At 40.5% G+C, this 26,635-nt stretch overlaps 1 protein-coding gene and 1 long non-coding RNA gene across 17 annotated transcripts in view; one reads left to right on the forward strand and one right to left on the reverse strand.

Moving 5' to 3' along the window:
* Window positions 1-25,357, forward strand: part of LOC107052057 — a 229,947-nt gene extending 204,590 nt beyond the window's left edge. Inside the window, exons 5-7 of one of the 2 annotated variants that reach the window (XR_006939083.1) lie at window positions 4,569-4,680; window positions 7,205-12,465; window positions 12,756-25,357. This is a non-coding gene — a long non-coding RNA (uncharacterized LOC107052057). The remainder of the gene's footprint in view (window positions 1-4,568; window positions 4,681-7,204; window positions 12,466-12,755) is intronic. The other variant, XR_005859352.2, reaches the window with a different exon arrangement.
* Window positions 1-26,635, reverse strand: part of DACH2 (dachshund family transcription factor 2) — a 264,998-nt gene that overhangs the window by 1,952 nt on the left and 236,411 nt on the right. For 6 of the 15 annotated variants that reach the window (XM_040698707.2, XM_015278185.4, XM_046939897.1 and 3 more), the window contains 4 exons: window positions 14,792-14,937; window positions 14,129-14,276; window positions 11,220-11,339; window positions 8,161-8,226 (listed from right to left, as the gene is read on the reverse strand). In XM_040698707.2, coding sequence (XP_040554641.1) covers window positions 8,161-8,226; window positions 11,220-11,339; window positions 14,129-14,276; window positions 14,792-14,937 — 480 coding nt within the window. Of the gene's footprint in view, window positions 1-8,155; window positions 8,227-11,195; window positions 11,340-14,128; window positions 14,277-14,791; window positions 14,938-26,635 lie in introns of all 15 variants that reach the window. The other 9 variants (XM_046939899.1, NM_204795.2, XM_046939895.1 and 6 more) reach the window with 2 other exon arrangements.

The raw sequence follows: 26,635 nt of genomic DNA on the forward strand, positions 1-26,635 counted from the left end.
TAGCAGTAGCTGTCAAAGTAACCTCCTAGATAAAACAAAAACATCTGGAACCATAAACAGAGGAGAGCAGTAGCTGAATTTTAATCCAAATCCGACATGTTCACTTCATTAGGAACAGGAAACAGCTAATTAGTAATTGAATGTTTCATGGTTTTAAGGAGGCTCAGACTCTCCAAACAGAGATGATTTAATATGTATTTTGGATGTAAACAAGAATAAAGATCGGAAGAGCCAGGGACATAACATCTCTGGAGGAATGCTTGGGAGCATGGGAACCTCCAAAGGAGTGACTAAAATTAGCTTCAGGCCTTTGGCTGATTAAAATTATTGTCTTATGATTTACTGTGGCAAATATTAAAGCCTGGGGAGAGGGATAAGCAGAAATGCACAGACTGAACGTTGCTGTGGTTTTTTTTTTGTTTTGTTTTGTTTTCTGTTTTTCCTTCTGGTTATTAGGAGGTTCCTTCCCATAGCAGGCTATAGGTGATGTAACTTATATTAACACTGCTTCTAAATAAAGTTAGCCACTGGCAAAACCTGCAGGTCCACGTGACTGCCCCCAAAAAGTCACAGAAATACTCCTTATTGCCAAGCCAAAGGCTGACATTTTGCTGGAGTGAGCTTTTTGTCAGTCAGTAATGCAACAGCTCTGGTGCTCTGCACAGAAGCAGTCGGAGCACTGAGCTCTGAGCAGCTGCACCCACAGTGCTGCCCTCTTTGGGGTCTGGGCTCAGGAGCCAGATCTACAAAAAAGCCCCTCTTTGCCTAAGCACCCATACTGGGCGGACTTCTTATAGATGTGCTTAGCATGTTCATGTCACGCCAGTGGAAGTCAGCAGGAATTAGGGACGTAGCTTGCTAAGTGGCCACAAGGCATCAGCTGCAGCTGTATTTGATGTTGATAGTTGTACAGACAATGATGGTGACCACGTATGTGTGCACATTTATGCTGTTCCATTTGCTGACAAGGTCTGTGCAAAGATAAGCGCAGGCACATTCAAAGTAAGAGCTGACTTATCAAAAGTGGGAGCAGTAAGGAAGCCTGTGATGAAATCAGCCTCTGTTCTTCCCTACAAATATATTTTTTAAATAATTTAAAGTATTTATTTAATTTCTTAATAAAAAAAGCACAGGTTTCACAGCCATGAACACAAGTCCTCTCTCATCTAAGGGAGCAAATTCACAGCTGTTAGAAATGTTAGAAAATTCTTCATCTTTATTTAGCCACTTGAAAAATTATATAAACTGCCAGGATTTAAGATAGATACAATACTTTGATTCTTTGCCCAATCTTTTGCAAATACTTTGCGTATTTAATCCCTGCCAAATAAAATGTATTGGGAGATCAAATTTAACACTGATTCAGCTGGCTCTTCTCAAACGCAGAGAGGGAGGGGAAGGTGTGAGGCAGCTGATACCATGCTCAGCTGGACGGCTGGGTCAGCAAAACCATGTGTTGGCTTTGGTCATTATACACACGAATAGCTAGAGCTCATCAGGCCATTAACAAGCTCTAGGAACCCACAGTGCTGTGGCTTCCCTCATGCTGCCCAGCCTGGCACCCCTCCTGCTGCCCCGAGCTGTGGGAGCCCTGCCTGCCTCCACCCTGGCTGGCATCGCACACTGCTTACTGACAGAGCTGAAGTCATAGCAGGAGACTACAGAAAGAGAAGCAGGGAATTATTTGGACTAATGATGTCATTCACCTGGCTTGTGATGTAAACCTGAAGCTTAAAAGTTACCTAAAACTAAAGGTCATGTTTTCTAATATAACATATTCATGCTTTTAAGGTATTTTATCTTTCACATTATTCTTCAAACTAAGCTAAGTGCTCGTTAAGATAACTGTTGGCCCATGGACTGACTATTTAAACTTTGGAACAAGTCTAAATTTTTTCCCTTTATTTCTTAAGGAGAGTTCAGCGAAGGTATCTGTAACACTTCTTCTAAGAGAGAAAGCAAATGCCAAAACTCAAGCCAAAGGATACTACTGATCAGTAAACAGGGAACACATGGTGAGATATTTCCCCTTCTATAAAGCTCTCCATGATACGCCAGAAGTCAAAACGCATTTTTTGCAGCACAATAAACTGAACTCCACGGCGTTAACAACGTCACGCAGCAACCACCTATGAGGAATTACAGTGTCAGGAGCATCTGTGCTACCACTTCTACATGAATGACAACGTGATGCTGTCAAATTCATCTTTTTAAAGAATATTCACCATCTCCTCAGTGCAGCTGACTGCAAGCTACATACCATTTTATAGCGTTTTACGGTACTATACAGCAAAGATTTGAATAAATCTGTGTGCAATAAATGTATTCTTTTATTAGGTTTATCCCTTAATCAAATATTCATTTATGTGGGCTTCATTCTATTAAAAAATGAAATTATACAAAGGTGAGCAAAAGTGTAGATTTACAGTAGTTTAAAGCCTAATCTCATTCTCTAGGGGTAATATTGACAATATAAAAACTGTATAAATGATATTCCCTAACACTAAAATATGCTTATGAGCCCCCTGTGCATGTTATACTGCTTTACAACCTACAGTGAAATGCATGACTGGCTTAATAAGCAAGACATTTAGAAAGGATTTTTTCCCCTTCCCAATGTATAACAGGAGTAAAGATCTCACAGTCTCCCCGTAAGCCAGAGCCTGTGTTAGTAATTGTAATTCTCCCCAGGATGAGGCTGTCTTCCCTGAGTTGTTGGTCCAGGGTGTAAATGCATCTCTTGTATTCTCCTTTAGCAACAACACCAACATTTGTCTTCCTCTTTGAAGACTGTAATGTCTGTATAACAGGACAAATCCAAAGCAATAATTACCATCGCCTTATTTATTCACATTTTTCTTGTTTCTTCGTTTCCCCAGCTTATTTTTCCCATTGCTCTCAGGACAATTTGCATGCATATTTGAATTTCTGGAATGCTTTGTATGGCTTTGTGTTACCTGTAAATCAGTAATTCAGCTATATTTCCATAACAACTATTTTAAAACAAAATTTCCACGTGTACCCTCACAACTCGCATTGACAACTGTGCCCTAGTGATGCTGGTGTGAAAATCCAGGGCAGGAAGGGGAGGATGATGCAGCCAGCCTGCTGTGACCTACCAACACTGCTAGAATTTGGGGTTGTTCAGGTAATTTTAGCACACTTAGTTGGAGGAGAGCATCACTGGATTAAGGAAATTTGCAATCTGCTCCGTAATGAGAGAACAAGGATAAACGTGTTGTATCACTAACTGTACATTATTCATGCTGTTTATAAAACAAAGACGAGCCCTACACATGGCCGAGAACATGGGCAGCAGAATCCCACCTCGCCAATTTGGATCAAGGAGGAGTGGGGTGAACTGATAAAGGCTGGGTAGGGCTGAGCCAGGGCTGTGTGCTTGCAGATGCCGGGGAGCAGCAGGATGGTGTTAGGCTGCCCAATGGCTCCGGCTCCGCATGGCGGCTCAGAGGGTGGGACCCATGGTCTCGTAGCATAGGGAGGGGGTTGGACACGAGCTGAGCAAAATGGAGCCAGCGTTTCAGTTAAAGCAGAGCCAGGTTGGGCTCTGAGAGCAGCAAAGATATAGAAAATACAATGCCAGGACAATAAATCTAACAGACAAAGCTGGGGCTGGTTAGTTTGAGTCAGTTGTTTTCTGTGCTGTGACACTCAAAGAGGTGTGGTTTTTCCCCAACTTACTTCATGGTTAGGAGTATTGACTAGACTGTCAAATATTTCCACATCCATGTTAATAGACCTAAAAACTTGCACCGAAAATAGGATTTCTAATGAGTAGCAATAGCCAAGGACAAGAATATGTTCACTGAATACTAACTGTGCAGATGCTGGATTGCCACTGTCAGTGTGGGTAGAAAGGGAGTTAACACAGTGGTTCCTGCTGAGGAAATATCCAAGCCTGCTGACACTGAGTTATTGAATAAATGTTTGAGTCCTTTGTAAGAAGAGAAAGGTAAGGACCTTCACACCCTAGTCTCCCGGGGAAACCTTTCCTCACCTTCTGTTTTCAGTAAATCACAGCATCACAGCCTCCTCCATCTCATGAGTGCGTACCGAGACAGAGATTCAGAAAAAATATTGTGTAGCAGAAGTACAGATAGCATGGAGAACAAGATCAATGGAACTGTTATTCTGCAGCCCTGCATTTGCATCACCAACAGTGAGCAATGCAGCCTGCACTGGGATCTCATCGCAAGAAGAAGAGCTGCCTTTTGGTTAGCAGCTCGAGGGACTGCTCTCCCGTGTGCCTGCAGCGCGTGCACAGCTATGGGAGCCTTGTCATTGGGTGCTCGTTATTCCAGGGTAGAACAAGTCTTGCAAACACAAAATGACACAGCTCAAGGCAGCTACCAGGGGATCGCTCATTCAGACAGGACATGCATTAGAGACAGAGCACTGGGCAGGAGGAAGAAGAAAAGATCTAAGCCTCAGCTGCAGAAGCCAGGGAAGGATTTGCTCACAAGCAAAATACCAGGCCTCTATATCTTAATTGCAGTTTCTAATCAAATGGTTCTGGTCTGTCCTCATGTAAAACTCACTTTTTCTAGAGAAAGCAAGACCAGGAGGACAACAGCACTGTCATTTCCAAGATGTGGACGCTGCCTCCTGCAATTGAAGAGCAGCAGCAGGGCCGGTTTCAGCGGATCACTGCATTCGGAGGTACATTTTGATAGAGTAACCCAAGTCAAACCTTTTCAAAACCACCACCCTCCTTCTGTTTTTTCCTCTTGCAACTTCTCTTTTTTTTTTTTGCTCTTTTAACTTTAGGCTGGATTTAAAAATAGGTTGGTTGTATCAGAATATTAAAAAATATGTAGCTTGTTTTCTAAATAATAGAAATGAAATGTGATCTAGATTTCGACAGTCTTCCATCTTTGGCACACAGATAAAAAAGTTATTCATGGCTACTGGCAGTTTCTGTGCTACCTCTGTGCCAGGTTATCTCGCAGACAAAAGCAAAAAGCAGCTGCAGCCCTCTGACTCTCCCATCACAGAGCCATGCTTTCACCTCAGGAAAGTCCGTCCACTTACACTGCTGCCTCATTCTTGAAATTGAGAGTCTTTTATTTTTTGTAAATTGTTATCATCAGGTATTATGGTAACGTCTCTTTTTTAAAATTTTAAGATAACATTGCTCTGCTGATTGTTCCAATATCCCCTAACAATGAAATATAGTAATACAAAAGTTAACTAAGGTATAAACATGCAAAAGGAGAAGTCTCCCTGCGATCATAAAATGATGTTATTTTCTGTTCAGCAGTTCATGTTACTGCTGTTCATGCTAATTAATTAAAGGAGCTGTTGCTGTAATGTGCAAACAGGGAATCTGAGAAACTGAGAGGGCTTTTAGGTCTCGGAGTGAAGTTAAGTCAATCTGGGCGCGGGCAATCAAATGTAATGAAATCACTTGTCAGTGCTAAGCTTGCAAAAACTGTGAAGTTTGACTAGGGAGTAAAAGGATTATAATTAGATTTCCAATAGGATAATAACTAAATGGCAGAAAGCAGTAAAGAGAAAATATTACTTTGTTAGCTAATGGTGCTGCTGTTCGGTTTTAGTTTTTATCAGCACACTTGTAGTTGTACTAATTTAATTTGCTTTTATCAGCAAAAATGCACCACTCGAATGGTACTTGAATGTCATTTGCAAAAAACATTGATCTGAAGGTGCACTTAATGACACCCAGTATGTTTATTTTATGTGAAACGGAGATTGGTTGATAAAATGGTTGATGCACCATCTTCCTGGCCCAAGAGTGAGTTATGGAAACAAGAGCAGAAGGTATCAGTGCGTGCATCGCCCGCTCCTGCACCACTCAGCTATGCAGGGGCTGCCAGACTACAGCAACTACTTCTTCTCTATCTGTCAGCTAAAAGGCCCCTCTCAGATTAAGCTGTGCTGGACCGGAAGCTCGGGGGTATGGAGGACAGAGCTACAGACTGTGAAGTCTGAAGAAGTTTTAGTCTTGTCAGCACAAAATTTCAGTTCAGTTAATACACAAAGCATAGGGAGAACGAGTCTACTAAATGGAAGAGATTTATAACGCATATCAGAACCTCAGAAAATGAACAGCTTGTGTTAATAAAATCATTTTAAGAAATGAGCATAAAATATGATATGACTTAATCACTGTGCAGTATTTTTGCAATTTTCCTTTAAACCATCTTAAGGAGATACTGGCAGTGAAACTAATTGAATTTCAAAGGAAAGGCACTGTGTGAATGATAGATTTCTGTCCAGCAGAGCTATTGACAACAGATAAAGAAAGGTCTGCATTGATGCTGAGGCTTTTTTCTGTGTACTAGAGAGTGATTCTGGATGCTTGGAAACAGCTTTGAATTAGGGACACGTGTTTTGACCCTTCCTCCTCCCAGGGCCCAAAAAACAAAGGCTGTAAATGAAGGGGGCAATGGAGGGAGTGTACTCAAATTGTTAAGACTGCAGTGCAAGAGTAGCTGTCAAGTTTCAGAAACTGCAAATCAAAGGAAAACAGAATAAAAAGATATTACAGTATCAGCATATATAAAAATGAAGGAGATGGTGCTACAGAACAGAAACACTTTGAAACCTAGACTAGCTCTATAGAGAGATCTTCAGAAAGCTTTCCTATCAGCTGAGAGTGCTTAGCTGAAGAACTGGATAAATTCATCACACATTTACATATCAACAGGATTACCAAACTGAAATTGTCAGAGAATCCAGTGTGTGCTGCCATTCGTGGCTGTGGTGAAGACGAGAAATGACATATTCTGCTTTCACTGCGGGGTACCAAATGCAGAGATACTGAACATAACCAGTGAGTGTCCAGGTCTGCCTTGCTTCAGGCTTTTGACATGGGCAAAAGCTTTGTAACCCAAAGCCTTTTAAAACTGAAGAATGATGAGATTTCGGGGGGGGGAGGGGGAGGGAGGGGGGAGAGGGGAAGCAAAGAAGAAAACAAACAAACAAAAAGCCTCCCTGAAATTCAAATCCTAAGATCACAAGGCATTCTTCTTTATCAGTAATACACAAGAAGTGAAAATAAGTTCTAAGTCCTCTGTAAGTAAATGGCTACTGGAAGTGGCTATGCATCACTCTCCCCACAATTATTTATCCTCATTTTTAATAGAAGACAGATTTGAGCCAACTGTAACTTTTTTCTTCCTTTAAAAATGAAAATTAACTTCATTTTTTTTTCCACTAGATTCTGTCCAGGTACCCCTTGGACTCACATAATGTTTTTGGAGCAGCACTGAGCGATTATCTCAGCAGATACTGTAAATAGCACTGGGAAACAGTAGGAATCATTTGCATTTCAAATTCAAATACATGTCCCAAGTGCTTATCCAATATTCTGACTATTTCTAGCAGTAACAATTTTCAAACTGCAATAGTTAGAGCACAACTCCAATCATATGTGTACATATACAGGGATATATATTGTATTATATGTCTATGGATGTATTTCTCCTTTTTTGTTATGTGTAGCATATGAACCTAAAATCACTAAAAGCGACAGCAGTAAAAATATTTGAAAGCTTTCCTGTATAGATGACAGATGGACAACAGATGCGTACCAGAGGTATGCAAAGTCAAGCCTTTAACAGTTGACAAATGCTAAAGGTTACGTTTCTATCTCTATCTGCACTGGTTCTAGCAGTACCTAAGATAGAATCCTCTATCAGATATTCTTGTAATACCCTCTGGTATGTGCACATCTATTTAAATGCATACTTAACATTTCTTTTAAGCCTTCTGGAACTTTTGTCTTGCTAAATTTGCCATCTTGTGATTTCCATCACCTACTGTTTATGTACTTTTTGAAAACACGTATGATCTTGAAAGGAAAGCAAGGAGCAGAAGTGAAATATTTCAAAAAGATAAATCATTTGTAAAATCATTTTTGGACTAAGCCTGTATACCTGATAACTAAGTATGAGTGTTTCCCACACCTCTCTTTAAACAAATATAATTATTGATCTTGTAAAGTAGCAATCTTGCTATATTTCTTTCCTATATTGAACAGGAGGACAAAATGAAGTTCTGTAATTTACATTTATCTTAACACAGGAAAACAAGAGGTCAAAAACTACTGTGCGTTTCATTTGTTAATATGGCTGTGATAAATGTGTATGCAATAGAAGGAGGTACATACTGCACCTTGCATTGCTGCACTGTCATGTTGGGTTCCGTTGTGTTCTATTTCCATATCTGGGATTCCAGCATCTGAAAGATGTGACACTGAAGATTAATGCATTCCCCTTTATCCTCCTCTCATGCATCTTTAGAAAAATATTTATAGCAAACTAAGGTGATCAGCAAGTTGCACAGCCTCGCATAAAACATTTGGTCTTCACAGAATTTTCTGTAGTAAATCGTTTTCAGAATGTGCAAACATTACTGGTCTCACTGTGGATCATTTTTAATGTGCTTCACATTTGTCTGATGATCAGATAATAATCAACACATGATAATAATGTATCTGTAAAATTCTTTTGGAGAATAAAGGCATCTGACATATGAAGAATAAAATGGAAATTAAACTGTGGCATTGCTAAACCAAATTTACTGTCTCAGGCAAATACCTGCAAAATAAGAGAATTAAAGCCAGTACCAGTAAACATGTCTGCATCCATGTGCATGTTTGTATGAGTGTATTATTGCAAACAGGGACAGTACTGTACCAGCTCAGGTTGTGTAAGAGTACTTCATCACCCAAAGGAAGACTACATATGTGATATTATGGGAAAGACTTCCAGGTACCTGAGAAGAGTTTTCCAGAGAGGACTGTGCTGTTTTTTTCCAAGTTGAGAAGGAGTCTCATAATGATATATGCTCTTGAGCTATTTAATGTCATACTGATAATACCTCTGTCTGCAGTCCTTTGGGGTGGGGCTGAAGGCTCCAACACCCCAGGGCGTTACGACAACAGATGCCATTATCCACCTTGTGCCAACAAGTATTAGCATGAAGGGTATGTGATCTGAATCCATGGTACCTCAAATCTTGGAGAAACATCTGCTTCCCTCATAATACAGCACTTAGAATTTACAGTAGAAAAGAAAAAAACAAAAAAACCCAAGAACACCTAAAGGGAGATGTGTGAGAGAATAACTGCACTGCTGCTTTCTCAGATCACTCAATCCGCACAGTACCTGTTGCAAAGATGACATTCTGCTGGTCACATACAGCCTGAACGAGCTCTGTGTCAAAGCAGGGCAACTGATTCAAGCATGTCTATGTGTAATGCAGTACATGATTAATACATGTGTGTATGTACCTTAGATATATACGTGTATATGAAATATGGGATGTCTGTGTATGTAGTTGTATAAATATATATGAGCAACTAAATAATTAATGTACATAATTTTTTCTTTAAAAAGAGCAGGTGACTGTTATTACATAGCGTTTTTCTTGTTCTTGTTTGAAGTTGAAGGCACTGGACTAGAAACCTAAAAAGGTTCTCTCTTTTCAAACCTTCTAGACTATACTTTGTATGTACGTAAAATGACAAAGTCATCTGTAATAACAGCATCTGTTAAATGAGACAGACCGTCAGAGTTAAATTAAAAATATTCAGAATAGCCCTTCACATTTTGTTGCCATAAAATTGTACCTGCAATTAAATTGTGGATTAAGATGCTAATGAGCTACCTGATTTGCATGTGCAATCAGATTAGCATGTAAATATCAGCTTTTTGCAGGCACCAACATATATATGACTACCTGAGTGTGCCTGCAAATCAAAATGTTAGCAGCCAGGCCGACAATAGCAGATGTAAAGATCTGTTAATCACATTGCTGGGGTGTTGGTCCCCTTTAATTTGTGGCTTCCAGAACTGCTGAGTACTCGTAACTGTAGTGCGATCGGCAGGTGCTTACCAGCAACGACAGCATCTGGGTGAGTGACCTTACTGAGCGTGAGGATTTTAGTTTTCATCTGACATTCATCACAGGGTGCTGGCTGTGCCTGGGGGATCTGACCCAGGCATTTTCTTGACCCGGTAAGGGTGGTACAAAAGGTACTTTTGTACTTGAGAGGCTGTGCCCACTCAGCCTCTGCTGGCAGCCTGTCCCTTAACACGGCACAACGGCAAGCTGTATATCCATGCCTGAATCACCACCGCTCACTGTCAGTGTCAGAACAGCCAGCCAGTTCCAGGGTACAGTGATATGCTGGACTATAAAACCCAGCAGATGAGAATGCCTCTGAAAGATGTTGCTCTCATAGTTAAAGAGTTTATATCTCTTAGGTGCTCCAGCTAAATCACAACTCATGGCCCACTGCAGAGAGCTGCAGTGGCAGTTCAAACAGACAGGCTTGCCCTACCTTTAAAAAACAGCTTGGGTACCCTTGCAACTGAGATCAAAGGCCAAGTTAAACTGATTACTTTCACTCAGCAGTTTCTGCAGTCTGCCTCTGTTATTATGGCTCAGTTGCTAGCAGTAGCCAAACGAGGCAAAGTTAATGTGAAGACTACATGACGTACAAACGCAGCAGAGACTGAATATAACTCTGATTCATGAGCCTCTACAGAGACATCAGGATAGGCAAGATGCAAAGACCAAACTTTAGCTGCAGAACCTGAAATTAAAACTCAGCTACGTTTAGTCTTAAAATTCAAACCAATGTCCTGAAGTTTGCTCAGAACCACTTTAAGCAGGAGAGGTGAATCCTCCCACTACCTGGAACATAATCAGCCTCTTTATGAAATTAACTGATCTGAAATTTGTTTCACGAGAATATCTGGGAAGTACCCAAAAACCTGGTCAGCTCATAAGGCTGATGCATATTTAACAAACTTCATAGATCCAGAGGCTGAGCAAACTTCAGCCAAACAGCTTTTAAATGAAGCTCAGCAGATCTAAAAATGAATCTGCTGGGAGAGAAGAGATCAGAGAACCTCAGAGGAACCAGATTTCACACTGTCTTAGCTGGCACTGTAACAGATTTCTCTGGCCACATATTCAGCATTTCTTGTCATGCCTGTATAAACTGCTCTATGTTTCTCTTGTCGCAGACGTATTTTTTTAATTCATGACCCAGAGTACGTGGTCTGAAATAGATTTCTAATTATTTCAGGAAAGGGTCGTGCATTTTATTCTGGAATTTGCTTTATGCACTGTTTTAGTTTTTTAACTTAATTAAACATCACTGTATGTTAACTGTGAAAGGCCAACTAAGACATTACCATTTAACATCCTGAGACCGTCACCTGATGTGGCCTGTTTAAGCGCCTGTTCCACTTGTTCTCTTCTCTTGGATTCAAATTCCAAAGCCTCCTGCAATTTTCTCTTCGCCTTTTTTTCTTTCTTCAAGCGTTTCTGAATTGTTGCTGGAATGCAAATGTATTTTATCAGAATGGCTGTTATGGCACAATTAATATATAATTGAGAGAGCAAACTTTTTTCTTAATTTTTGATGTTCAAGAGACAAGTTCTAGATCAAGAAAAACAATCGGACATAAATCTGATATAAACAAAGAATGACTAATCCATACCCTGCTGTGAAACAACGGATAATCTGAAAGGACTTTAAATCTTGTTAAAGAACTTAACTTTTATTCTCACTCTGGAATAGCCCCATCGATGCAAGGCTCCTGATTAGAACCTGGGTTTCAAAGCCAGCTCAGACCCTGAGAGACTACTGAGAAGCTGAGTTAAATGGGTCCATACTGAAATGAAGATGAAATGCATAGAGAAAGAGTAGTTACTGATGAATGCGAGTTTATCTGTGAGAAAAAGCACTTTCACCTTTCATCACTAGTTCAAGAAAAAAAAGAGAGAAAGAATAGGAACAAAAGCATTGGGCACATGGTGAGAATCTCTGAGAGAAAATAAGGACGAACTTCCCAGGTAGAAAGGATGTTGAAAATGAGCTTAAAATACTGGTATGTAAATCAAGAACTTTTTAATATTCTCTCTGTCACTAATATCTCCTTCTAACAAAAACACTCCTGAGATCTGTATAGTAACTGGCTGTTTGGATTAAAAATGGGTAACAGTGCAGTGTTACAGTGCTTCTCTATGGCTCTGTGTTAGTAGAGTTCGATGTTCCTTACAGTCATCTCCCTTTTATAGATGGAAAGCAGGGAAGTGCCTTGACAAAGATCATCCACGGGTCACAGGTATAGCCCTGCAAGATTTGGCAGAAAATGGAAGTATTCCTGACTTCTGTTCCCAATCTCAGTTTTAAACCCAACTATAAATAAAATTAAAACTGTAACTAGAAAACTATACAGCATTAATTGTAGCCAGATGATTCACATCTTCATTGGGAACTGCTGACACTGCCTAAGGTTGTATTCCCTCATCTATATAAATTCAGGCAATAAAATGTACCTTTTCCTTTTAAAACCCTGAATCTTAATTCCGTGTTTAACCTTATCTTTCACCAGCACCAGGTTACCATTTTTTTTGTTTGATGTATTGCTGAACCATCCAGTGATGGCACTAGAAAAGGTAGGTTGAACTACCAGACGAAAAAGAAGTTGAGCTTAAACATAAATGCCCTGTTTCAAAGTGACGTTTACTAGTCCATATCCTAGCAAATGCTCTTCACAGGTATGGTTGAAATGAAAGGTGAATTTACATCTGCAGTATTTTGCAATTCATATTATTTGTTTGCTTCACCTGCGCATTAGACATCTGTGAATTTTAAATCACAATACTGTGAGAAAAATTGCTAACAAACATGGAGATGTAACTTTCTGTGATCACTTGGTTTATCTAACTCTTATCAATTTTTACAGACCTGAATTTGTGATTGCGCCAATCGGGGGAATAAAAGGATACCACTGCATGAGTGATCTCTGAGAGACTTAATAAATTATGAATGCCAGAATGCGATCTGGAAACAAAACTTTGGAAAGTTGAGTAACCCATGTGGAAAGGTTTATCTGTGACTACCTATAATAATGTGGATGTCGTGATGACCTGAAAAACAAACAGTTCCAAGGATACTGATTATTGGAGAAATTCTTCAAGCCATAAGTCAACCAAGTTTGTGAATGACTTAAGGTTTTTGTTGACTTAAATATGACTCTGGAGGTACAAAGTGTGCTGTCTGCCTACACTGAGATGAAGTTTTGTTTTACAGAAATACAGCTGTCTCATCTACACTTAGACTGGAGTGATGCAATGATTTTGAACACCCACCGCCATTTAACAATTTCTGTAGTATTCACTCCTCACAACTTGACTTAAAGTGTCTTTCTCTGTCAGCTCTTAGTGAGCCGTAGTGCTGCAGACAGGTTCCTCACCTCATTTCAGTTCAAAACGCACAGGAAGAGAGTAGTAGGCACTTACATCTGTAGTCTTATCTAGCTTTATCTTTCTGATTTCATGGATGTAATCCAGAAGTAGCTTTCGGCACATGAAGAACTATTTCTCCCCTTTGGATGCAGATTTGAATTTTAAAAAGAAGACTGCCTGCTTTACAATATCACAGCGAAAAATTTAGATTTACCAATTTAATTGCCTGTTATTATCAAAAGCTTCTGAAGAGTCATGGTTCTGTCTTAGAAGGTCTCATGTTGGGAAAGCTTTTGTGTCTCACTCTTCTGATGGCAAAAAAAGGTATCTACAGTTATTTGTTCCAGATCTTGAATTACAAGAAGTTGCCTACCCAAATGCAACTATTTGGTTGCACTGAAGTTATCTACAGGACAAACTAGCTGATTTACATACTCCAATTACAGACGTATTATTTTTCTCAAAATAAGACTGATCTTCACTGCTTGGTCCTCCACGCATAGCAGCAGGAAACAAAAGAAATTAAAGCTGTCAAATGAAGAAATCAGGCTGGGAATACACAGACAGTGCAGTAATAATGCAAATGAAAGCCATGAAACTGAAACAGCTTTCCCTACAGAACCAGCCAAAATGCTCTGTGGCCAGTTGCCCTCCAGGAAATAATCCTTCAGTCCCTGTTCTGTCTGCTTACAGAAAAGTGTGCTTCATTCTGTTTTTATTAAATTTAAATCTTTCATTACCAGTGCTAGTCCACTGCTACATTACACCGAAGTATGAATGTCAGTTAACTCAGTCCTCAACAGTTCCAGCTGGAAATGCCAAAGGGTTACACTTTTAATGGGTATCTAAACTCCATTTTTCATTCACTCACCTCTGCTTTGCAGCTCAGCTGTAAGTTGCCTTTCCAAGCTCTCTCTGAGCTCTCTCTCTCTACAAAGCTCCATCTTTAACTCTTTCTTTTCCTGCTGTATCTGCTTTTCCTGGACTCTGGCATTGTCCACAGCCACTTTCAGCAGGCCCTAAAACACACACAAATGTGGGACCTGAAAATACCGTTCTGTTTCAGCAGTGACAAAATTCATCCATTTATTTATTTCACTCCCTTTAGAAAAAAACCACCACCAACAAAAACTCGGGAACCTATAGACATGGAACGCAACTGGACATTTAAAGTGCCTAAATGTTAAATATGAGCAATTTTGTGGTATAGCTTTTGCACATTCATCCTATTGGTATGGTTTATTACAAATGGAGTGCTGTATCACTGCTAACCTTGGTCAACTGCAGGGAGAAGCAAAGGAGAAATAATGAGACTGGTGAATTTTAATATGACCATTATTGCCAACTAATAAGTCAAACAGACAATGCATAAAACGTTTCCACAATTGATAATGCCAGAGAATGAAAGGCATTACACTAAATAAAAGAAATTAGAACTGCAGATACAAAATAGTTTCTAACTTTCTAAAAGAGTGGCAGAAGAAATACATTTTATCTGTTACGACATAGTCTGGCCCTATAGAGAATAACTTACCTGAATGTTGGTTAATAGTGTTTCAACTGATGAAAGACCATCAGCAAAAAGAAATGGCGCTGGAAATCCAGGAGGCAAGGCCTGTCCAGCCAGTTGGACTTTATCTAAGGTTGGTTTCATTATTGGAATGGCAATCTGGACCTCTTCTGTAAAGACAGGTTTAAAAGCAAGATCAGAAAGTATTGGAAATGTAGAGGTGAAAGTGATTTTTAGAAACTGTTTCCCTGGAGGTCCAAATACAAGCATATTAGTAAAGCTGATACTGGTTCGGTCTTTGGGCAGCCATGGTTATTACTAAGGCAAGTTTGCAAAACAATACAGAGCAATAATAAATATACTTAAGGCTATAGCATCGCTCTAATAGACTATAGATCATTATATCTCAAATTCTACAAAATTATACTACAGAATTATAACAGTATTATGCAGTTCATTAAACCTGAATGACTTTTCTTCATTCTATCCTGTTTGCTATTCTGCGATGAGCATTTTTCGTCGCTATAACCTTGAAAAAATTCTAATCAAGAAATGTACCACATCTCTTTACCCTTTTTAGCATTATCCTTCCCATACTCAGCAGTAAATAATCCCCACTGAGTCATCCCCTCTTGCTCATCCAGCACTGGCTCCGGCTGTCAGAGAGGTGTCTGTGCAGGCTCCCCGGGCAGGTGCCATGCTGTGGTCAGCCCTGCCATGGGCAGCGGCCAGAAGCACCACTGAGTTCTGCCTGCTGGGGGCACAGAGCTGGTGGCAGGGGCACAGGAGTGGCTGGGGAGGAGAGGGCTGAGCCATGCTCTCGTGATGTGCTGCCTACAGCTGGATGGATGCGTCTCCCTTGCACAGTGCAGCGCTGGAGACAGGTAACTTCCCCTTCACTCCCTGCTTCAGTTCGGTCAAGTTGCTAAAGATCAAGCTGTGCATGGACAGTAGAAATGCGTACTCAGAAAGAAGCGATGGCATTAGCAATTATTTTCCCCAAATCCCTTAAATTTTGTCACGAATCCTTACTGGCATGAATCTGAACTCACGTTTTTTAATAGGGCAATTTAATGCTATTTTAGGACAATAATACATGTACCTCCTTCTCTCAGACCCCCCCTTTGTGTACTACTTCTCCAAATACTCATTTTAAGTATCAAGTTTAATGCTGAAAATGATGACATTAAAATCTGCTAGCAGTCTTCGAAGCCCAACTCTGTTCACTTCTTTGACACTATGACGTTAAAAAATACTGGTGTAACATTCCAGGGAATTGCAGTCCATCTATAATATTTTCCTTTAATCTCTCTGGCACTTGCAGAAATCATGAAGAATATCTCCTCACAATTGCTTTTTAGTAAAGCTTGAAACTAATCTATTGTCCATAAGTTCATGATGCATGTGTTTTCTAAGGGCAGCCACACAGCCAGTCCTGATAGTTTCATTTGTCAAGTGTCTCGGTCATATTAATTCCAGGATTTACAATTAGACCCCACCACATCAGAAGGCCTCCCTCCCCTCTCTCACCTCTCTTATTTCAAAAACAACTCCGAAAGAATCTGACAACAACAAATTAAGCCCTGCAGCAGTAGCATTATCTGCTTTAACAACCTCTGGAGCACCCCGTGAGCAGCAAGTGCTTTTTGCCATGTCTCTACAACACACCCACTGACAACAAGGCTGGGAGCGTTACCAGATTCTAAGTATTCTCTGAAACCTCTGCTGAGGGAGTATTTTGTTTTCACCCTATGAGTTCATTAAGTGGAACATCTTCATAATGATTCTGTAGGACTAATAACAACAAAAGCCACTAACCTCTTCGCATCTTCACAGCTACCCTTTTAAAGCTGTGCTCATGTAAGTTAAACGATCCTTTAAAAACAAAAACAAAACAACAAATCCCACACAACAGTCTGACAGCACACTCAGACCACAGAGTCTGTGCTGATTGGGAAATGCCATTTGTCACATGTCAGTATTTTTGATCAGTGGCAGGAGTTTCTAACATGACCTCAGTTGTTGCATGTGATGCTACACAGAAATAATACCTAAGTCATGGAGTCACACCAGACCAAACAGAAGTGGCATTTGGAAAGGAAAGTAACGCATGAAGTATGCATAATGGAAACCTATCGCCGCTTTAAAAATCTCTAGAAATCTCTACTATTTGAAGATGAAAGTAATAACATTAAATTGGCTGAAAGGAAAATTACTATTGACTGTGAAGACAGGTTGCATGGTCTATGGTTTGTAATGTTACTGTACAGCAGATTGAAGTTTCAAAATAGTATTACTCTTCTTTAAAGAGATAGACACAGCTAAATTAGGTGCTGCTTGCTGCAGTGAGGATCAAATGCAAAAAGAATCATATTTCATCAGACCTAGTCAACACCAGGAAAATAAATAGAAATATAAGAGGTATGCAGGCAATGATTCATTTTGATAATCTGGCCCAAGAGAGACACATAGAGACAGCACACAGATCTAAGCTTCCACCAAAAGACAAATAGGACACAGAGGGTGGGAATTGGGATGACAGTGTAGCAGAGGTCACATCGATTTTCAGCAGCAGTTTTCACACAGATGAGATAACCCTGGACTCTATTTGGCCCATTGTTCATATCCTACCTGTCCCACAAGCAATAAATTTCCAAGTCCCAGAAAAAGGGCAGTAAAGAAGAAGGATTCTACTTACGACTTCTTATGATTAAGTTTTTGTGCTAACCAAACATGCTTTGCAGACCAAGGTCACATTGCATGTTAAAGTCTGTAATAGCTGAAAACTAGAAGAAGCATATTATGTTTTAGCGTATATGGGTGGAAACTGTCAAACCATTCATCATTTTTTTTTTTCTGATTGAAATCACACTCTGCAAAGATGAATGATAAATGCATTAGAAATCTATTTCAATCTTGTAATAGGTCTTCACATCTGAATGGTGTCTACATCTTGCCCACATTCTGAGTAAGTGCACAGTTAGGCAGAAATTTATTAGCTAGGCTTAAGAAATTCTAATTGGGAAAGCAATTAAAAATGGCACGTGTTGGAAGCATTTTTGAGGACTGCATCAAGTGCAGCTCTTCAACAGAAAAAAAGACGTTGATTTTAGTGTTTTGATTTTAAAGAACACTGAAGATATAAATGCTGAAAGCAGCACTCACATACAGTACAACAGAATAAACAAGAAATAAAGCTAGGGCAAATACTGTCTAACCAAGGACACAAACAACCTTCCTATTTATTGAAGCAAAGTGGGAACTACTTTTATTGAGCTTGTTTGTTAAACCTGCCATGCTTTATAATAGCATTCAGGAATCCATTTAGAGTGCAGTCTTTTTATTTGAATTTCTCGTTGGCATCCAGGTGAATAGACGAAAGCAAGAATTATATTGCAGAGCAAAGAAATACACAGTAAATACTAACAGTGAATGGAATTATTATCCCAGGAAAGTGCATGGAAAAGTGCTAGAAAGTTTCTTGTTGTTAATGCGATATACCAAAGTATTTCATCTTCCATCTTCTGCCTAACTTGCAGAAATCAGGATTGGAAAATTAAGCATCATCCTATGGACTAAATGCAGCACTGGGAACATGAGTAACGCAAATTGCTCCCCGCGTGACACTGCACAGCCCTAACCAACAGGCAATTTTATTTACCAGCTGGTTTATGTTCTTTCAAAAGACATGCTTTTAAATCCATCATTCATATACCTGATGCACTTGACATGTCACATCCCTCTCAAAACAAGCTAGAAATATTAAAGCTGAAATTTACATATTACTGAACACTGGTTAGATCACTGTGTTATTTTTTTACATGCATTTCAAAACATATTTGTCTGAAGGCATTACATGTAAGCCTCACCAAAATTAGTTTATAGAACACAAGATACAATGCATAAAATAAATACGTGATAAGGAAAAAAGCAGAACGAAATTCATAAGAAATTGATAGTTATTAATCTGTTCGTTACTCATCACGACATTTGATCTCAGAAAACCTTCAGCCAGCATTAATAACGTGGTTTTGGACGTAGATGGCACTGGGATCATTCTAGATCTCTGCCTGTGGCACACAATTTAGAAAGCTAAGGACTAAAAGGGTTCATCGTAATTACAATTCTTGAAGCTTCATATTTGAGTGATGGGAATTGTATTAAATGGTCCACAGTTAGAAAGGAACAGCCTGGGTGCTCCAGTGGACTGCTGTAACCTTTAATCGAATAAAAAGGTATTCCCAACACCAGCTGAGTTTATGTGCTACTCATCTTCCAAAGTAACACATTACATTTCTATTTGAAATGGCATTATTTGCCCAAAGTTCTTACAGAATTATCCAAATTGATAGTGCTTGAATTCCAGTTGTATGTCTACTTCACAAAGACAGTGATAGGCATTGGTGACCTAAAAGATGGGAATTTTTGGCAGAATTAAGGCTCGGATAGCAATTTTTGATGGCAAGAAGCAGTTTTCCAAATGAAGTGCAATTTTTTTATTGTAAACTGGCAGCTTTTACACTGCTTACTTAGAAACTAGAATAATTCTCTTCTTTTGCAGAAAGGCAAGTATTTAAAACTGTTTAAAGCCTGATAATCTGTGAGTCTGCAGGACAGGGCTGACATTCTGCCGTGCCTTAATCCCTCTGAATTCCTCTGTAGAGCTCTGTGTGCCTTTCTCTCCTTCACTGCCTGCTCCTCTGCTGGGGGCCGAGCCCTCCTCTTCATTGCTGAGAAGAGAGAACTCCTTCTAACTTGGCACCCATCAGACTTCGACATTTACTGCTTTAACCTTGTGATTCAGGTGCCAAATTTGAAGTCGCTGCTGTTTTTCTTAATTACTGCCCCTGAATGAACAGGGTCAATGAATGCAACTGGGAGATTCTGACTGCTGCACTGCGCTAGCTTTAAATCAGACTTTACTTCATTTTCCAGTGCTTGATACAACTCAATAGCATACAAGCATTTGTCACTACAGAGCCTTGCTGTAAAGAAACTTCCCTTTAAAAATAGTATCTAATCACTATACATGCATTTCCAGACTGCCTTAAAAGCTTCCAGAAACTCACAAAACAGTAACACCAACTGCCCTCTGCTTCACAGTACCTGCTTCCCAGCTGGTTCTCACCCATGCAATCTGAAATCAGTTGATTCTGTCCTGAAGCGTTTAGTAAAGCCTTTCCATTGTTTTCAACACAGGAAAAATGTAGACCGTGTCTGTTACATTTAGAGCGATGTGCTGGCTTGGGAAAAACTGAATAGTAAACCACAGTGAAAAACCAGAAAGCCAACTGTGCGAGCATCGCATACACTTCTATTGCCACAGAGCTCCTCGCAGGAATTACGAGGGTGTGTTTTCCTGCAGGAGGTCATAAAGAAGGCACTTGGGCTTTGAATAGGAGAAGGAAGCAAAAAGCAAAGAAATGAAAATTTCAGCAGAAAAGGCTGAAATTAGAGTTTACAAATTGTCTTTATCTGTGCACTCTTTAACAAGGGATGAATAATTATACAGCTTTGACATTTTCATCAATGTACTCTCATTATTAAGACAGAAAATTACACCTATTTATAACTTCAGCATATTTACAATGCCCTCTGATGCTCACGTGGCACTGACAGTAAAAGCACCTGAAAATACTTCATTAATTCAAATCTTAACAACAACAAAAAAAACAACAACAACAAAAAAAACCCACACACCATGAATTAGATGAGATTTTTGTCTTGTAAAACATTAAAAAATGCAATGAAGATTGCAGTGATTCACTGGCCAGACATCAGAACATTTCACTGCGAGGAGCTTTAGTCTAAATTTAATACAGACAGATTAGGAAAAATACAACCAATGCCACTTGAAGAAATTCTGTTCATCATGAAAAAGTGTAAGTACAATTAATGCGACCAATAAAAACACTAAGAGCCTTCCAAAGTACTATATTTTATACGTACAATAATTATTTACAATTAATTGCTTGTGTGTGTTAGTATTATACCTGCTTTATCCTCTCAGCTGTTCCTCAGGCGGGTTTTGGTCATTTGAATTCCAGCATTTGAAGTTGCTCTAGGCTTCAACTTTTAAATCTAGGTAGGAGCTAATTACTATCAATCTGCATTTTCCATATGACAACTTAAAGCAACTAGTTACTTGCAGCTAGTAACAGCAACTTGTCATTCCTCGCAAGGACAAGGAGCAGTATTTCTCCTGACAGCAGAGAAAAGTGAAAATGTGAATTATTCAATAAAAGGCCAGTAATAAAATTACAACATGGAAGAAAGGAAGAAAATGAAACAACAAACAAAATGCTGCTCGCGGCCATTACCAAGAGACCGCATTTTTTTCTCAGCTAACTCTCCTATTAACATTCACAAAGGCTTTTTCGTGGTGAGTTTTAAGTCTCATTGCAGTCTGACTACTCTTCTACCAGGATTTTAAGCTGTCAGATGAGGATGGGTGGGAAGAACTTGCCAAGAAGAAAAAAAATTCTTCCATTTTCTTGGCGGATTCAGCTTTTCCCTATTAATGTTGAGATTATTTCTTCAACTATTTTGTTGCAAATATTTATGACTCCATATGGAACAACAGATGTTGAAGGAAAGGGATAGCAGAAAAGACTTCATTTTCAGCAATTACCCTGCTACTTGTTGTCATACTGTAGGTGTTCTTAGTGCATCTATTTTACACACCACCCTGTCCTTTCACACACTGCAAAGATGTCAGTTTGGATAATTAATGTAATAACTTTCCACAATATTTCCATCTACTATCATTTCCACAATATTCACTTACGCAAATGAAATAAATAAGGCAACAGGAAGAAGAAATCAGGAAGGAGGAGGGGAGACAGGGATTGCTCCCGGTCCTTCTGGACTATCTGAGCGGGAATTGGCTTCTCATGAAATGCCTTGGGTCCTTAGTACAGACTCTTCCCTTTTTTCATTTGAGACAGATTCCAGTGACAGCCAGCAAGAAATCACACAACAAGGCTATCCAACACACAGTGCAAGAAGCGATGGAATTATTGCATAATTACGGTGCAGAAACACATTCTGAGTTTGGCGGAGGTAATTCGTAACAGGTGGATGGCATTTGGGCTGAAGAAACAGCCGTGAGCTGACCTGCCGGCCCAGCACCACAGGCAGCCAGAGCGGCCGTGCCACGGCCTCAGGCAGCGTGAGCGACTCCTGGCTGAGTGCGGCCACCGGCAGCGGCGCTTCACCTTCAGGTCAGCCCAGGTGGGGCGGCCTGGGTGTGCGGCTGGCCGGCTGTGAGGGCTGCACGCAAAGCTGCTGAGCCCGCCCAGTGCCCATGGAAGGGCAGCCTGTGCCTCTGCAGCCGGGCACTCTTTCGTGACCCGTGTATAACTAAAATATACAATGTGCTTTTAAATAATTTTGTCGTTTGCTCCCTCTGCTGCAGTATTTGGTAGTATAATAAATAACCTGAAACAGATCTCATTAGCGAGATTGCGTTTTCTGATATTCACAGAACCCACACAACCACATAAACGCTTCCAGAGAACTATGATCAGTGAGACCAAATCTGTCCCAGGATGGCAGATGTGCTCGCATTCCCATTTTACACCTGAAAAGCCCCACCTGCCTACTTCATCTGCACATGTGCCACCAGGAAAGGCTTTTCACTTTGTCTGCCTGGTAGATGCCAGCTGTGCAGCTGTGAGGTGAGGCAAAGGATACACCTGAAATGGCACTGCTCCACTCCAGAGGTCCATGATCCTGAGCTTGTGCAAAGCCTGCCTGGAACAGAGACAGACACTCACTGCCTTCGGGCCTCAAAGCACTAAACTGAGCCCTATTTGGCCACCAGCAAACATAACGGCCCACAGAACACAGCCATGTGGAGCGGTGCTACTGGACATAACACCCCCTGATCACCAAGCAGAGCTGAGTGGTGGCCAGGGAGCAGCTGTGGGGCTCTGGGTGCTGTCAGAACACAGCCAGAAGAGCCCTAAACCTCTAGATATGAGTACAAATACTGTTGTGATGTCTGCTGTAGAACTGCATTCAGGTAATACTGAATAGAGATTATAAAGTAACGCGTTATATGATTTATGTTAACACAGCAATTATGACACAAAAGATACCTCATCTCTTTTAATTTGTTTAAAAATAGTACCAAAATCATATCAATATTGTAACCGTTTCGTTCAATTTCTTGAAGTGCATGTATAGCTAGCAGTTAAATCCCTCAAATATTAGAAGCAGGCAGAGTACTCCATTTCCTATTCCTGGATAATTATTCCTGCTTTATTAAGGTTTATTTTACAACTGTATAAAATAGGTTATAAAGGACAATTCTGCTATTATGTCCTCCCCTGCTTAGGCTTAATAAATATTATATTCCAAACCATCCATTAAAGCCAAGCAGTGGAAAAAATAAGAGTGGTAGTAATCTCCTCCACAGATGTAAAATACCTTTAATAAAATAAGGGTGTATAACAGTCAGGAACAAATTACTGAGGTCTGCTTTAATAAAATAGTACCCTTAAAGAAGTATTACTCTTAAGGCACTGACATCCCCACTGGTGATGCAGTGTATCCTTTCAAAGCAGTATAGCTTGTTAAAATGGCAAGATATCTTTTTGCAATAGAGTGTTTGTGTCCAAGCAGATACAAGGTTTGTATAGAATGCATCCAGGGAGCCATAAAACTGGTGGGAAACATATTTCTCTGTGGTATTTTAGTACTTCGAAAAATTCAATCACTGGGAAAAAATGTTTTGCTGTAAACATCTGAAGAGCCTTATAAAAGCAATGGCTTCCCACAGCACCTGCTTAAATAATTTTAAGAGGGAGTATGTCTTTGCTCATCTTCTAAAACTTGTAGAAAGCTGCTCCCATTAATTTCCCTGGTGCTGTAAGGCCAGGGCACTTTTAATCAGAAATAATTATGAGTACGGTTAGGGGATGCTCACCAGCATTATTTTTGCACTGTAGAGATAAGACAACTTTCAACACCGATTGCTTGGAGAAACATGACTGTCGTAATAGGAAAACAGATGGAAAGACGATCACCTTGAAGTTTGCTTTTGAATGAATTAGGAATTATTCAGACGTCAACGAAGGAGTTGATCTCTGAAGAAGTATCCTGGCATTTCCACTCAGTTTGCTTACACAATGATTTTATGGACCTTGATTATCAAGAAACACAAGAAGTCCATCCTTTCTAAACGTACTTTTTAATTGGTTTCATCATCTGGGTGAGTAGCAGCTCTGTGCCGTGGCTGTCACCAGCACAGTCCCTGGCACGTCCTTTTCCAGCCTTCCAGACACAGCTCACATCTCGCACAGCTCCTGGGCGCACTGCCCGCCAGCCCAGCTCCTGCTACACCAACCCACACAGCACAAGGCTTCTGCACACCTCCCAGCGCAGGGCTCAGCGGCACTCCGGAGTGCTGCCGCCCAGATGATGCCACAGCTCTTGCAGTTATTAAAGATTACAGAACTGAACCCTACTGCAACTGAGCCTCTCTTTGGCTAGGAAACGGTCAGGATTTGGCTTATCCGAGTCCTCCCCCGACAAAGAGGGCAAGTAATAGGCCCTCTGATAGAAATGTTGTCCTGGCGTATCGATATTACATCTTAGTGACAGAATGATTAGGCTCCCATATATCAGCGTTACAGCAGCTCAGTGCAGGGAGCTGCCGGTCCATGGCAACGCAGCACAGCTCCTTGCCACCAAATAATTACACGATGCTCTGGGGAAAGACAAGTTTTCCTAACACACAGCCAATCTATCAGAAGGGAAAACTCTTCCTGACCCAAACGGCAGCTGCGATCGCAGTGTGAATGTGAGCTAACCACCATAACGTCCTCGTCCACTGCTCTGCAACCCGAAACTGTTAGGTGTACTGCTGGCACTTACCCTGCTGGCTCTTCTGAAAAATCAAATACTGAGGAAAGGAAATAAAGTGGAAAACTTTCTGCAGAAAGGAGCAGCTGCCTAACATTCATCTGCTCTGCTCTTCCTTTAGATCAGCTTGAGTACTGTGCCTGGCTCCTCGGGAGGGGCAGTGAGCAGCTCCAGTATGTATCTGAGACCAAACATCTCTTGCAAAAAGCGTTCAACAAAGCATTTAAGTTACAAGTTGCTACTGTGTCCTATGCTTTCCCTCAGCATACTACCCACACAGCCCAGAACCTGGCCAGCATTCTTTCCTCTTCTCTCTGCCTGACTTCAGTCACTTCTGCCATGCAGCTGAACCAGCAAGGGGAAGGACCTCACGTTCTGCTGTGGAATGTGGCATATGGCAAAGTACGGCAGTAATACCACACTGCTTAGACTGATTTCTTTAATAAAATCCTAATGTCCACTGACGCCAAAACACAAAAGCTTGAGCACCAAATAAATGAAGATCTATTCCTTTTTCTTACAGCCATGTGGATGTACAATCCTGTTCTGTATCGATTCAGGATTACAAACAAATCTATCCAGGAAAACTTTTGGCTCCCAGTCACTATAAATCCTAGGCAACTTTATGATAAAAAAATGCCATTAGAATCATCATAACTAAAACCTTCTCAGGAGATTTTTGAATACACCTCTTGGATTTGCATGCTTCTCAACTAAAAACAAAACACAGTCTAAAACGAAACACATACTGGAACAATCTATGCGGAAATGCAATACTCCACACCTCGCACTCACTCACAGTCTTCAGAGCAGCCGTGCACTTGGCTGGACTGCTGACAAATCCAACCTCATGGACACACCACTGTCTGCAGCTTCTGGACTGGACAGCCGGGGCCTGGGGGCAGTGAGGTGCTGCAGAGCACTCTGCTGCCGGCCCCAGGGAGGAACGAAGGGAGAAAAAACAGCACTGCTGGAAGCAACCTCCTGCTGCAAATTCATACACTGAGCATGATTACATTTTGAGTATTGCCACTGTGACTTCGGGGCTTGAATAAGCAAGCCGTTTTCCTACTCCAGCAGGCTCGCTCTCTTTGTGGGGCAAGCTGTATTTCACTTTGGTTCACTCTAACTCCTTGCTCTGAAACTGTGTTACGTGAGAGAGTAGCTGAGAAACCCATTCATGATAGTGCACAAAATGAAGCTTAATGAATCCCAAACAGAATGTACTCCATGCCCTACAATCAATGTACATTGCCTGCTACAGTATCCCCCTGTAAAATAGAAGCATTTGCTAGGAATTTTCTCTCTCAACAGGGTCCTTTCTTTTTTTTGAAGCACTTAACTGACTTTTGTCTGCTCTTGTCTCCCTCCAGTGTTGCTCAGATGGCAATCTTTTATTCCTTGTGCAAACTCAGTTGGAAAATGCTGGATGGGTTACAGCTGTGTACTACTATGGAAGGTCTGATACATGTCAAGTAGCGCTTTCTCTGTGCTGAATAAACAGTGAAACAATGTTTTAATTGATTATTAAAAAGGCAGGGTTCTATGCTGAAAGTAGTATGTAAATCAGTTTTAATCAGATAGGTTTTGGAAATTCCAAAAGGTACTGATGCTGTCCCGTTGCACTGTGTCATCTGAGCACCACAGCTTTAATAAAGGTTGCTGCAACCCATGGCGATAGAAGCTATTTCTGAGTGACTTTTGCAAACACACAACTACATAGCTGATGAAAAACAATTATGGAATCAAAATATTAATGAAGCATGAACTCTCCCTGGAAAGGTGTTTTCATATCTTCTAAGAAATGAAATAAAATACGTGTTCTTCAAGAGCCAAGCTCTGCCCAGGTACTGTGGAATGTCTGCAGTTGAGTCATTCTCAAAGAATAAAATAGGTCCTTGCTTTCAAACTGCATTTATACTCTAATAGTAAACACTTAAAATCAGTCTGCACTGCTTCTGACAAAAGGGCTCTAAGTTGGATGTGCAGTCTAGAACC

Source organism: Gallus gallus, chromosome 4 (genome assembly GCF_016699485.2).
Source record: "Gallus gallus isolate bGalGal1 chromosome 4, bGalGal1.mat.broiler.GRCg7b, whole genome shotgun sequence".
NCBI lineage: Eukaryota > Metazoa > Chordata > Aves > Galliformes > Phasianidae > Gallus > Gallus gallus.